Below are 14428 nucleotides of genomic sequence, written 5' to 3' on the forward strand. Positions count from 1 at the left end.
TTTCTATTGACTGCTTTTTCTATTACGGGCTGTATTTTCCTGTTTTCTTTGCATTCCTTTTTATTGTTGAAAACTGGATATTTTAAATAATGTAGTAATGTAGGAAAACCCCTTCTCTCTTCCCTGGTGTTTATTGTTGCTGGTTGTTTCTTTAGTGACTTTCCTGAATTTTGTAAAATCTGTGCTCTTTGTTGGGTGTGGCCGCTGAAGTGTCTGCTTGGTCAGAGTATCAACTAATGATTTGAAGAGATTCCTGAAATATGGTGAACCATGAAGTCTCCCAGCCTTTGCTGAGGGACTGTGTGTGTTGGGGTGTGCTTTCAACACTTTGGCAGGCAGTTGGTAGTTCTACCTTAGTCTTCACTTTCTGCTTGCACTGAGTTTCAAGGTTAGCCAGAGATGAGAGATTAGAGCCTTCTCAAGTCTTCCCAGGGTATCTGCACATGTTCCAGATTCCAAGAATCTGTCAGAGCCTTTCAAAGGCTCTTATGGTCACCTCACTCCCCACCTTTTAAGGTTTTTGGTCAGTCTCTGTTTAGCCCCAAATGGCAATACCTCCTCAGGCAGATGTGATGCTAAATAACCGTTGCTGATTATTTCTGGCCAATATCTCAGGGATAGGGCATCTAATAAAAAAATCCAACTAAAAGCGAGTGCTAGAAAGGTCAAATTGTGACAGTTCTCTAAATGGAGCTTTTGGTGAACTCTAAACCTATTCTGCCCCCCCCCCCCCCCCCCACTACCCCGGTGGCTCCTGGTTTTCACAGCTACAGTAGTTGCTGGACTGAGGTTTTCAAGGCTATTGTAGATCCAAGGGGCAGGAGTTCAGGACCAGTTAAAATGACACAAAGCTTGCTGTTTTTCTTGAGTAAATACTTCTTAAGATTACTGAAGGCCTTTAGCTAGTTTCCAGAGTTCTGAAACAGTGGATTTTGTTTTTGCCAGCATTCTCCTTGAGATTTTGGAGGTCTTTCCTCCACCATTCCACAAGGGCCCCTTCTATTTTATAATGGAGTTTTAGCACTTGTATTTTTCATATACTGAGAGTCTCCATTAGCTTAGGTGACTGGGATCTCTCTCAGCCTATGAGAGGCCCCAATCTCTGTCCACTGCTGTGAACTACCTGCGGAAATATTTCTTGATTTCAGTTCTGAAATTGAAAGTGCTCTAAGTCCAGAAAGTTTGAGAAACCATAGGGTTTCTTATCAAATGCTCTCGAGATAATGAAAATAAACAGAGGTGACATTTGACTTTTCTGACCATAGAGAAATAATTTACAGTGGTCTACAAAAAGGTAACTGTAGATAGTTTTTAGTACATCTAAAAAGAAAAAACCACAAAACTCTTTTTGTGAACTGTAACAACCAAGTTCTTATTCTAAGACTCAAATTCAAAGGCTGGTTTTGCATTATACCCTAATTTGAATAAGTGATATAACGTCTCAGAGCTTGTCATTTCATCATTGTACACTGGAGAGAATACCTGACAGGGGAGGAGGAGGGCAAGAAGATAGAAGGTAGGTGGGAAAGAATTTTTTTTTAAAAGCTTATTTATTTAAGTAATCTCCACACCCAATGTGGGGCTTGAATTCATCCAGGACCGAGTTGCATGCTCTTCTGACTGAGCCAGCCAGGCACCCCGAAAGTACTTTTTCAATAGTAAAAGTCCACGCTCAGCAAATGCACATGAGACCGAGTTGTGGTATATGGAGAGAACTGCTAGGTGATTTAAATAAACTCTTAAGGACTAGGTAATATATAATATCATAATATGTAATTAGAGAATTCAGCATAGAAATACCAAATTTAAAAACAGGAAACACATTAGAAAATTTCCTCTTGGACTGTGTACATTTCTCTATAAAAGTTGATTTATCTTTAAAATTTGTTTTGAATAGTTCAAGTCACACACACACACCAGAAACTGCTCCTACCCCTTCCACCTGTTCCCTCCTTGTTGTGCCCTCAATGGGGTAAACATTTTTGTTTCCTGTCCATATTCTCTCATCCAAATGTGTGAAAATATTAACACGCACCCTCATACATTTTATCACATTTGCAACATCACTGTGAATTGTTAACACCATTCTGTTGATCATAATGGCCAAGACAGTAAATTGGTCAGTGACACAGCAAGTAGCAAGCAGCGCTGGTACTCAAAGCCAGGCTTGCTGATACCATGGTACTCACAGCTAACTTTGTTTTTCTGCCTGATGAACTTTTTGTGCAATAGGGTAAGTTTTCCAGAAAACTGTATATTAAGCTATGTCCTTAAAAATATCTGCCTTTCAGATCGGTGGACCGGACCGTGCCCGGCTGACTTCTCGTTTGGGGGCAGAATATGTCAACATCATGAACATGCTTGTTTTCACACTCCCTGGAACCCCCATAACTTACTATGGGGAAGAAATAGGAATGAGAAATATTTTAGTCACAAATCTCAACGAAAGCTACGACGTTGTAAGTTAATATAATCTAACTACATGAAACTAGAGAATTTACTTCTACTGATGAAAACGATTATTTTGCTTTCCTTTCGTACTATTAGACAGTCACCTTTCTTTGTTGGGAGCTAAGAATACTGTTTCCTAAGCCGCACAACTGAATTTCTTGTGTAGAGCCCAGGAATCTACATTTTAAAGATGTTTTCCGGCTGATTCGTAGACATACTAGAATTTCAGAACCTGTGCTCTGAGTTGGGAATATTACTCAGTGCCCTCTACCTGGAACACAGAGGTCTGTACTGCTAGATTTTGACCACAGCACAAAGATTCTTCCTTTCATGTTAACAAATGTAATGCACAGCCCCAGACTTGAGTGTTTTTTGTTTGTGAGGCTATGGATCTCAAAATTGTGTTCTTAGGTGAACCCGTAATAATTTGTATGGTTAGCTTTCAGTGTTGGAGATCCAATTTCCCTAATATTTGGTGTACATTTCCTAAATTTGTGTGTGTTCACGTGCAACAACCAGGCTGAATAAAAGCGGGCAGAATTTAGGCTTACTTGTACATGGGTGCATACCTGAACTCATTGCCACTACACCACAGAACGTGTTGGCAATCGCACATTTTGAAATCCTACATTACTCATTTTTAGGGAAAAGCTGCAAAGATTCTAAGCATGTACCAAAGTCCAGTTACCATAATCTATTCAAACTCAACATGTCACGATTTTCCAATTAAAAGTGAGAAGCCGGTTTATGTACTGAATGTTGAAGCTTTTTCATTATAAATGCTAATAAATACAAGTACTAAGAAGTACAGGGAATTAAATAATTATGAAGTAAACCATGACCAAATTATATTTTTTTAATAACTACTGTTTTCTCTTTATGGTCTTGTGACACAGGATACCCTTTTCTCCAAGTCACCGATGCAGTGGGACAACAGCTCAAATGCTGGTTTTTCTGAAGCCAGTCACACGTGGTTACCCACCAGTTCAGATTACCACACTGTAAATGTTGATGTAAGTACAAATGAAAATGTTATGCTGATTCCAGAAATAGGAAATGAGTTTCTGTGTTGACAACGAACAGTCACCCTGAGGGTGCCCAAGACCTTAACTGATGCTCTCTTTAAATTAATCACATAGACTTAGAGTTTTTAAGTGATGTTTTTGTGGCAGTACAGACTGGTACAGAAGTGCACCATGTGGAGTATCCTATGGAATACACAGCTATTCACTGGAATGACTTTGAGAACTTTGAGCTATTAAGGAGATTTTATGGAGGTCTTTCAGCAAGCCCAGCTATCTGTCCTCCTTTCCCGCCTTTGAAAGGAAGGAAAGAAGATTAAGGATAATTACCTGAAGAAACCAAGATGTAACCAATTCCTAAAAGGAGCTGTTCTCGAAAAGCACACCCTTTGGCTTTTGGCTACACTGTTTTCTATCATCCTAGTGATCAAGGTTGCCAGATTCAGCTGGAGTTGCTGGAATATACGCATTCCTGTTTAGAAAATCAGTTTGCTTAATTTGGCAAAGGGCTGAGTACATTTCCTTGGACCAGGACACTATGAAATGGCTTCAGGTGGAGTCATGTACTAGTGAAAATGTCATTGTTTAAACCACCTCAGAAGAGAAATTCCTGGCATCCCATGAGACTTAAAAATTTTAAAGCAAAAATCTCCCCTTGCCCCAATCTACTAAGTATTTTGAAAAAATTACTGAAGTATAGCTGACACACAATATTATATCAGTTTCAGGTGTACAACACAGTGATGGGACGATTCTGTACATTACTCAGTGCTCATCACAGTAAGTGCAGCCTCCCCAGGTTATTAATCTGTTTTGAGCTTCACGCAAACCCTCCTGTTTCCACAACTCCCTGCTCCAAACTCCACAGAGGCTTCTGGGATAGTATTAGATAGGTCCTTGAAAACAAAAATACGTATTTTAACATTTGTGTTTGAGATTAAATGCATCTACTGGTTTTCAATTTGAGTCCAAGAGGTTAAGAAGTCCTACATAAAAATATATACCAGAAAGATGAAAAAAGGTAAATGCAAATTAAAACAATTTTTTCTACAACATTAACCAAGTCTTTCAAATGATCAAGAGTAATGCTTGGAGGAATACTAAATCGTAACACAATGTCTCAGGCTAAGCTATTTAATAAAATACATCCCTAAGAGCCCTAGAGACAGGTAAGAATTTAATTTCTAAAAGAAAGTAAAATCAAGCTTCTCATAATGACTAAAGGCAGACAACCGAAGACAAGGAGTATCAAAATGCAAAAGTAAATGGATCGCCAAGAAAGACACATTTGAGAAAAATTAAGAGGATGGAAGAGAACACCACTCTTAACAGAAAACTGTTAAAGTAGAGGAAATATGGCAAACGGAAGACTTTGTTATTGTTATACTGTCTTATGGAGTCTCTTGATTCTCTTAAAAAAGGAATCAGGGGGCGCCTGGGTGGCTCAGTCGGTTGAGCGTCCGACTTCAGCTCAGGTCACGATCTCACGGTGCGTGAGTTCGAGCCCCGCGTCGGGCTCTGGGCTGATGGCTTGGAGCCTGCTTCCGATTCTGTGTCTCCCTCTCTCTCTGCCCCTCCCCCGTTCATGCTCTGTCTCTCTCTGTCTCAAAAATAAACGTTAAAAAAATTAAAAAAAAAAAAAAAAAAAAAAAAAGGAATCAGAGGGGAGCCTGGCTGGCTCAGTGGGTGGAGCATGCATCTCTTCATCCTTGCTTCATCCTTGGGGTGCTGAGTTTGAGCTCCACGTGGGGTGTACAGGTGATTTAAATAAAAATTTAAAAAAAGTGATCAGAGCATGTAGGTACGTAAAACATTGTGAAAGACTGAAACAGACATTCTAATTAGGGTGCTGGAAAACTGATCCAGAGACTTCTCCCAGAATGCACTGAAAAAAGGCAAGTAACAGTACAAAGAGAAAATTTTTGATATGCAATCAATCTAGAAATTGCAACATGAAATTCTAGAAGAGAACAGAAACCAGAGGGAACTATATATTCAAAGAAAAATGGCAAGAATAAAGAAAAAAAGTCTAAAAATATGCGGAAACCAAAACCAAACTGTAAAACAGACCGCCCAAGCAAAGGACTGAGAACTGGACTGGCTTAAGCGGATCCTAGAACATATTAGAACTTTAATCTTTAACGCTATGATGGAAACTTGATTCTAAACCTACAATCTTATATCCACTGAAACTAGCGTTCATGAATATAGTCTTGGAAAAGCATGCACCCCAATTTTACCATAAATAGCCAGCTTATGGGGCGCCTGGGTGGCTTGGTCGGTTAAGCGTCTGACTTCGGCTCAGGTCATGATCTCACGGTCCATGAGTTCGAGCCCCGCGTCGGGCTCTGTGCTGACAGCTCAGAGCCTGGAGCCTGCTTCCGATTCTGTGTCTCCCTCTCTCTCTGACCCTCCCCCATTCATGCTCTGTCTCTCTCTGTCTCAAAAATAAATAAACGTTAAAAAAAAAAAAAATTAAAAAAAAAAATAGCCAGCTTGTGAAAGAATCATCAGGGACTGAAACAAAACAAAAAGATGAATCTAAAAGAAAGACCGGATGTGGGGTGCCTGGCTGGCTCAGTCAGTAGAGCATGTGACTCCTGATCTTGGGGTTTTAAGTTGAAGCCCCATGTTGGGTATAAAGATTACTTAAAGATAAAAAAATGTTAAAAAAATAATACATGATGTATAAAACACAGTAAGGAAAGGAATCAACAGAACTTAAGGATATTTTTTGGTACATAATGTAAAGTAAGGTTAGTAAGATATTCTGGAACAAAAATCTTAGTGATTGATTTCTATATGGGAAGTGGCAGCAGAGAAGGGGAGAGAAAGAGAATGTGTGAGCGAGCAGGCTAAAGCACTCTTTTCAGGGCATGGAAACGGAGTAACTCAACTAAACGATGCAGAATTCACTTCCTGTGGCACACTAGCACGCTTCAAGTGCAGAGCAGCTGGGGGCTACCACTTTAGCACAGATATAGAACACTTCCAGCACTGCAGAAGTTCTGCTGGACAGCACTGCTCCGGATGTTGAGAAAAGTATATTTTAAAACAGGCATTACAATTTTAAGAGTGTCATTTTCAAAGAATAGAAGGAAAAATATTACATCAAAACAACCGATGTAAACAGGATGAAAACAATAGTACAAATATAAATAAAAAATAAAATAAGGCTGTAGGAGTATGTCCAAACACATGGCAATCACCAATATAAATGGGTCAAATTCACCTATTAAAAGATAAAAACTCTCAGATTAAGGTAAAGAGACAAAATCCAATATAGAGACATTGCTAAAACAAAAAACGCACATATAACCTTTGACTTAGTAATTTCATTCCGAGAATACTAATATATGTGGAAAATGATAAATATTCAAGGATCTCCACTGGAAATGATTTAAATATTTTATCAAGAGAATTAATTATGGTTGACTTACACAATGGACTAGTATGCAGCTTTTAAAAAGAATGCACTGGTATCATGAGACCATCTCTACCCTGTACTAAGCAACAGAGTCCATTATGGTAGCATGCCTCCACTTGTATAGAGAAAAAGTATATCTACATCTGTTTGCAAAGGCACAGGATGTAGCATAAACAGCAATAGTGTCTGTTTCTGAGACAAAAGGTGAAAAGCGAGGGGATGGTGTTAGGAAAAACCTTATTTTATATATTCCTCTTATAAATGAATTTTATACTGTGTGCATGCATTTCCTATTTAAAAAAATAAAGTTACAAAAAGCAGGTGTGGAAATATTTAATAGCAGACAAAATAGAATTCAATATGAAAAGCATTATGAGACCAATGTAATTTTCAAAAACTGTTAAAGAACATTCCACTACAAGTCATGATCTATGCATCTAACAATAGCGTCCAAATATATAAAACAAGTACTATGAGAAATGCCAAGAGAAACTGACAAATCCACAATTACAGAGAGACACTTCAACATACTTCTAGAAAGTAGACACAGATAATAGTTAACACTTACTGGGCACTTCTTATGTGAGTGGCACCGAACTATGCTTTTCCATGCATCATCTAAGGCTATAGAAAATGTTAATAGTAATTTGACAAGTCATATACATATACCATATACATGTACCATAAATACCTTTGTGCCTGATAACAGAGAATAAACATTTTTCAAACATTCAGTAGATGTTCACTGAAGACCACACATTAGGCACCTGCCCCGCAGTAACAACAATGATAACAGCAATGACAGCCACCACCGCCGCAGTCAACATGGCTGGCAAGAGTCCACGGAAATGAACATCACCACTGATTTGGCAACAGCTCTTATGAAGACTAATTTGGCATTATGTATCAAGTATCCATACTCTCTGACGTAGTAATGGTCTTTCTATCCTAAATAAATAATCCAGATATGGGAGAGGCACTACAAATATGAGAAAATATTAGAAAGCTGAATGCTGAAATGACAGGGATGGTTTTAAATTTGGTATATCCATTCAACCAAACATTATCCTGTTATTAAAATGACATTTTAACATAATCACAGGAGAAGGCGCTTGAAATTAAATTATATATGCTCTATATAGCTGTGAAATAAACCCCAATCTTCTTTAATGGACACACATTAAAGAAGTGTAATTTTTAAACTTTCCCTGTAGGCAGCATTTTGCTTTGCGTCCTTTTTTGCAACTTTCTGTTCACCACTGGCTACGTAAGGAACACGTGTCTGCTGAAGTTAAAGAGACCTCCAAACTATTCTACAAAAGAGAACAGGGAAGCCCTCCCAGTTCATGGCCACAGTGGCAGCCTTTCTTCCAGTTACAATGTAGCATAAAGGGACTGTAGTTAGGCAAGTTAAACACCAGGTAACTTAGACATGGACATTGTTTTGAGATACCTAAAGTGGAGTCAAATTTGGTCTCTCATAACGTCTGGCCAAAATGAGAGCAGAACGCTGTGCACCCAATGACTCCCTGCATTTGCAGTATCTCTCGGTAGTTAAATAAACTACTCTTACCAACCTATCAATACTTACAATTTGGTAGTCATTTTAATGGGCAAAACCAAAGCAAACTTTTTTGGGAAATAAGTTCCTTATTTGATACTAAGACTACTAAAAAAACAAAAAACAACAACAAAAAAAACCCGCTAACAACTATTTGAGAAGTGAATAGTTAATTTTTTCTTTTTTTTAATAAATAGGTCCAAAAGACTCAGCCCAGATCAGCACTGAAGTTCTATCAAGAATTAAGTTTACTTCATGTCAATGAGCTGCTCCTCAGCAGGGGCTGGTTTTGCTATCTGAGGAATAACAGCCACTCTGTCGTGTACACAAGAGAGCTGGATGGCATCGACCGAGTCTTTCTGGTGGTTTTGAATTTTGGAGAATCCTCACCGCTAAATCTAAAGGAAATGGTTCCCAATATTCCCACAAGAGCAAGCATAAGGTTAAGTACCAGTTTTGCCGACAAGGGCGGTGAAGTTGATACGCATGACATTTTACTGGACAAAGGAGAAGGCCTCGTCCTTGAATACAACACGAAGAATCTCCTCCATCACCAAACAGCTTTCAGAGACAGCTGTTTTGTTTCTAATCGGGCGTGCTATTCCAGCACATTAAACCTACTGCACAGCTTGTGTTAAAGAGATGAAGACACTGACGTCCTGTTCCCTCCTAAGCATGTGCAGTAACTTCACGCACCACAGACGGCTGGGTAATACAACGTGAATGTAACAGCTTTAGAAAAGGTTCTCAAATGTTTTTTAAAAATAATAAAACTATCGCTTGCAGGAACTTGTAACTTTATTGAGCTAGCATCAGTGTAAGAGATGATCGGGACACCTGAGGACCCCGGACTGTCAGAGAGATCTAATGAATTCTAATGTGAAGAATGTTACCTCTTTTCATAAAATACAGACGTAGAAATTGGAGGACTTACTGCTGATGTGTCTAAAAGTGTTCATTAGCAAAGAGGCAGGACCTTGATTTGTAAACTTTTCAAAGGAAATGTTAGTTCGGACAGACAGAAACAGAGCTGTTCTGAAGGGGGAGCTGGGAGAGTTGTGTTGTCACCAAACCTTCCTTCACCCCGTCCTCCGTGTCCTTCTGAGGAGCACGGTTTGAAAACCCCTTTCCTAGGTTAAAGGGCACGTGTGCCAAAGGACAGAGCAGTAGAAGCAAGTGAGATATACACGAGACAAAATGTGGATGGAGAAGCAAATTTTAAAAAATTACTAACTTAAAAAAAAATCTCACTGTTGCTTACCCAATTGGAAATAAGACTATGAAATATTTCAGTGTGTTTCCAATTCCCATGGAATGCAGCGTTTCAGAATTTTAGGTATTTCTTAAGATTCTCGAAAACACTGGTGCTGTCAAGTCCAAGTTCCTCGTACAAGAATTTAATTTGGGCTGTAATCTAAAAGAAATGCATTTAAAAAATTAGATAAAGGCCTTTGTGGTAAAACTCGAGGGCTACATCTCTTTGTCTGTCCATCTTCACCTAACCACAAAGTCAGCCATTTATGGCAAGTCTACTTTTATTTGGGGACAGAGGCAGATGGTGCTCCCAAACAGGTAAGATTCCATCACTCTCTTTAACAGTGCTCACTTATCAAGTATAAGAGGGAACCTTTTCCCGACTCAGCATTCTTCCTTCTGCTCTTGGGCCTCAGCCACAGACCAGACAGTGACAAAGCAGCTGTCATAAACTCTGCTGCAACCAATGAAATGGTGACAGTGACCGATCTCTACTTGGGCATCTGTCAACTGAGAGGGGTTTGAAAACATACCTTTTTGTGAGAATCCTCAATCACATGATTGCCTCCAGGCTGAATATCTAACACAACATTGGGGGCCTGGTAGCCTGAAAGAGTTAACATATGCAACAATTAGAAGGTTTGTTTGAGATTCATTTCTCCCCTTTCCTCTCAAGTACGCTATTAAAATAATAGCAAAGGAAAAAAGGCATAAACTATCACCAAGTAAGAGATGGGAGGGGGCAAGCAGCAAAAGACAAATTTCTGAAACAGAGAAAGCAACAGGAGGATGAGTGGCTGAGGACACTGGATGGAAGAGACTTGTTGGGCCACATGGAGAAGGTTGTGAAGCAAGAGGAAGCCAATGGCCCTGTGGAATCAGAGTCTTATGACCTGGAAACGCCAACTTTTGCAATGTGTAAGTGTGAGGCATGGAGGTGAAAACAAGGTGACTGAAACTTGCATGTGGGTCCCTTCCACCCTGAGCTCAGAGTGTCTTGCTAATAAGGAAGAAAAAGGTAAGAGTTCCTGTGCAATGAAATGGAAAGATCTAGAGGAAATTAACACAGCTAGTTTGGACACTGAAGCTCCAGAGCAAAAGCTTTTCTAGAAGTTTCCAGGAATAATGGCTCAATTCATATTGTTAAATGAATGAGTGTTGTATGACAGTGTATCTCTAAGTTATACTTTGATGTTTAAATTTATTTTTCTTTGTGCCTTGCCTACCTTATTTTAAGACTGTCCTTTGAAAAAGGGGCAAGTCAGATATAGTTATTAGGTATGCCTCAACTCAGTAGTCAACACAGGAAAACCAACTGTCCAAACTCACGGGCAGATGATTTGGTCTGTGGCATAAAATGTACTACTCTGAGCAGTATGTGGTAGGTAACAGAACATTTAGCTATGCTCCCTGCTTCCAGGTGGTCTCCTACCTTCACCAGTGTCCTTAGCATGCTCCATAATGGCTTCCTTGAGTTTGTCAGTATAGTTTACAATTCCTTTCAGAGGTACACGCTCATCATTTTCATAAGCTGTGATGTGAATGGAAGGATAATGCTGAAAGAAAATAGATGTACAAGATTTGCATTATTCCTTACGGTCCTTTTCTACCTTATAGGTTATGAAAAATAACCCCATTTTTTTGACCTAAGTGCTAGATAATTTCTTCTCATTTCATACTGAGAGATCTACAGTGTCGTAGTACTAGAAACTTGCTACCTGAAATACCCTTTTCTTGGCTAGTGAGACCATGACCACATCTAACCTATTCCGAACTATTACATTGAAACAAACATGGAGTATGAGCAGAGATGGCGCTGAAAGTTGTTTGGGTATTATAAGCAGAAACAATCTAAAGCCCTACAAAGTTCCGGGTCAGCATGGGTAAGTCTTCTTTTGATTATCTTTTCTATCATCTTAGGATACTTTATCAGAACTGTTATTCACTACCTGTGGTTTAATATTTTGATAGGGACAGTAACGTTTTATGTAGTTCTTGTGTTTTTCATCAGATGAAGGATTCCCCCATTCTTCTAATTCTTCTAATGTTAGAGGAAGTGTAGTATCCATCATGGTGTTGAGAACATCCAAGAAAGGTGCCTAAAAAAACAAACAAACAAACAAACAAACAAAAAAACCCCACAAAGCCAAAGAAATTTAAACTTTGACTAACAAATTGGTAAAATGAATTTCAGAAAAATATACTTTATGAATATAAATGCTGACATGAGAGAACAAAGGTCAAGAAGCCACGCTGATTCCCAGGAGGCAGACTACTCAGAACTACTCAGTCCTTAACTAGGGCCTGTGATTTATAACTGGCCTTTAAGGTATTCAGATATATATATGGGTTTATCTTCTAATTTCACAAGTTTTTAGTTTGGTGCCTTAGTGTACATTTTATATAAAAGTAATAAATGCTACCCCTTATATCCGTTGGGAGGGGTACTATTAAAAAGAAACAAAAATAACAAGTGATAACAAGCGCTGGCAAGGATGTGGAGACATTGGGACCCTTGTGCACTATTGGTGGGAATGCAAAATGGTGCAGACGGTATGCTAGTTTCTCAAAAAAATCAAACTTAGAATTACCATATGATCCAGCAAATATATTCCTACGTAAATCAGAGTCTTGAAGAGTACACCCATAGTCACAGCAGCATTATGCACAACAGCCAAAAGGCGGAAGCAACCCAGTGTCCAATGGTGGATAAACGGGTAAGCAAAATATACACAATGACACAACAGATTATTATTCGGCCTTATAAAGTAAGGAAATTCTGACATATGCTACAATAATGGATGGACCTTGGGGACTTGAGGATTTCTCTAAGTGAAATAAGTCAGTTACAAAAAGACAAATATGTATGATTCCATTTACGGGAGGTACAGGTATTCTAATTCAGAGACATAAAGGAGAGTGGTGGTTCTGAGGGGAAGGGGGAACTGGGGAGTTGCTATTCAATGAGCGTAGAGTTTTGGCTTTGCGAGGTGGAAAGAGTTCTGGAGACTGGTTCCACAACAATGTGAACATACTGGACACTACTGAACTATACGTGTAAAAATAGTTAAGATGGTAAATTTTGTTATTTTATCACCATTAAAAATTATTAAAAAAACCCCAACACACGAGTAAACCCTACTTTATCAGTTGGACATTTTACCTTAAAATATGGGTAATAAATGTTGATTGAAGAAAGTCTAGATAGTATCCAAATTGAAATAAGAAAAAAATCACTCACTGGCTTAAAGCCAGTATTAAAACATTTGGTAAAACGGCAGCTGCTTTTTTCCACTTAGCTTATAGTATTCTGTTAACATGCTTTTCAGCTTTCTCTTGTATTGGCATTAACCTAGTAGGCAAATGCAATTCCTTCCAGCTGCCTAGAATCTGAACTCCTTTTTTGCATTTAGACTATCCCTAACCTTATGAGGCAAAGCCTGCCTCTCACTACGGAGGTACTAAATGCCCCGTATTTCCTTTCTTAGTTTTCCCTGCAGTTGTGGAGTATAACTACATGGCCTGGGTCTACCAAATCAGACATAATGTGCTCCAAACTTTGAATGGCAAGTTAGTGACTCAAAGAAGTAGGGACCATAGAGAATTTCCTCTGGCAAACGTGCCACATTTATATTGAGATTTTAGAAGCAGCACTGGCAGTATGAGGGGACTTGTACGCAGCAGTGGTGGCAGTGATAGCTTCACTGGGGCAGTTTTATGGTGTATTTTGGACATGTTTCTGGCTGTGCAGCCTCTGAGACTGGTACTATACCTGCTCCTCCCCACCACCTTTTAATAAATCCCTTTTCTGCTTAAAGTAGAGCTGGTATTTGGTACTTCTAATTAAAACTATGAATTCTCTATTGTTGGATATTTACAGGTTGACTCTAATAAGCAACGTGGGATGAATATTCATATACTTTTTGATTATTTCCTTTCTAATTTCTAAAAGTCACAGACCAGTTGTATTCTCTTTATATTGTAAATAGCTTTGCTATTATTATCTTTGTATATAGATTCCCCCCTCTATATTTAGCATTTCTACTTAAAAAAGTAGATTTACAGATGAGGATTATTTAACACTTATTTACAAGTCCACAGTGTATATACCCCCATCCTCACAATAAAAGAAACCTGAAAATACTATGCTTTCTCCATTCCGGTCATTATTTTCTAGAGTACCTAACCAGGAGCACAGTGATGAAGGTGAAATGAGCTGCTTTAATAGAACGTCATAATTTTGGACACCAGGAAGACTATACAGTCGCCCCTTGAGTGACATAGGTTCGAACTATGCAAGTCCACTTACATCTGGATTTTTTCAATAGATATACACACAGTACTGTACAAACATTTTTTTCTCTTCCTTATGATCTTAATAACATTATCTTATCTCTAACTTATTGTAAGAACATAGTATGTGATACACAGAATATACAAAACATGTTGATCGACTGCTTACGTTATTGGTAAAGTTTCTGCTCAAAAGGAGGCTATTTGCAGTTAAGTTTTTGGGGAGTCCAAAGTTTATCATGGGTTTCTGACTGCACGGGGATGGGGATGGGGATGGGTCTGTGCCCCTGGCCCCCATGTTGTTCAAAGGTCAACTGTAGAGACTTTTAAGAATAAAGCAAGATATTTCAATTAAAGTACAGAAAAACTACCCCTTAAAGACCTTTAAGAATGGAGTATCTAAAAAACAGAGAGCCCCTA

The 14428-nt window shown here is 38.8% G+C and overlaps 2 protein-coding genes across 6 annotated transcripts in view; one reads left to right on the forward strand and one right to left on the reverse strand.

Moving 5' to 3' along the window:
• Nucleotides 1-9246, forward strand: part of SLC3A1 (solute carrier family 3 member 1) — a 36869-nt gene extending 27623 nt beyond the window's left edge. For both annotated transcript variants that reach the window (XM_019467203.2, XM_019467114.2), the window contains 3 exons: nucleotides 2292-2459; nucleotides 3348-3464; nucleotides 8659-9246. In XM_019467203.2, coding sequence (XP_019322748.2) covers nucleotides 2292-2459; nucleotides 3348-3464; nucleotides 8659-9099 — 726 coding nt within the window. In that variant the 3' untranslated portion in view covers nucleotides 9100-9246. The remainder of the gene's footprint in view (nucleotides 1-2291; nucleotides 2460-3347; nucleotides 3465-8658) is intronic.
• The window catches only part of PREPL (prolyl endopeptidase like), a 58501-nt gene continuing 51290 nt past the window's right edge, over nucleotides 7218-14428 (reverse strand). For all 4 annotated transcript variants that reach the window (XM_019466838.2, XM_019466776.2, XM_019467060.2 and 1 more), the window contains 4 exons: nucleotides 11665-11814; nucleotides 11148-11271; nucleotides 10249-10322; nucleotides 7218-9875 (listed from right to left, as the gene is read on the reverse strand). In XM_019466838.2, coding sequence (XP_019322383.2) covers nucleotides 9786-9875; nucleotides 10249-10322; nucleotides 11148-11271; nucleotides 11665-11814 — 438 coding nt within the window. In that variant the 3' untranslated portion in view covers nucleotides 7218-9785. The remainder of the gene's footprint in view (nucleotides 9876-10248; nucleotides 10323-11147; nucleotides 11272-11664; nucleotides 11815-14428) is intronic.

The sequence above is a fragment of the Panthera pardus genome, unplaced genomic scaffold (genome assembly GCF_024362965.1).
Source record: "Panthera pardus isolate Hobbes unplaced genomic scaffold, ASM2436296v1 HiC_scaffold_25, whole genome shotgun sequence".
Taxonomy (NCBI): Eukaryota; Metazoa; Chordata; class Mammalia; order Carnivora; family Felidae; genus Panthera; species Panthera pardus.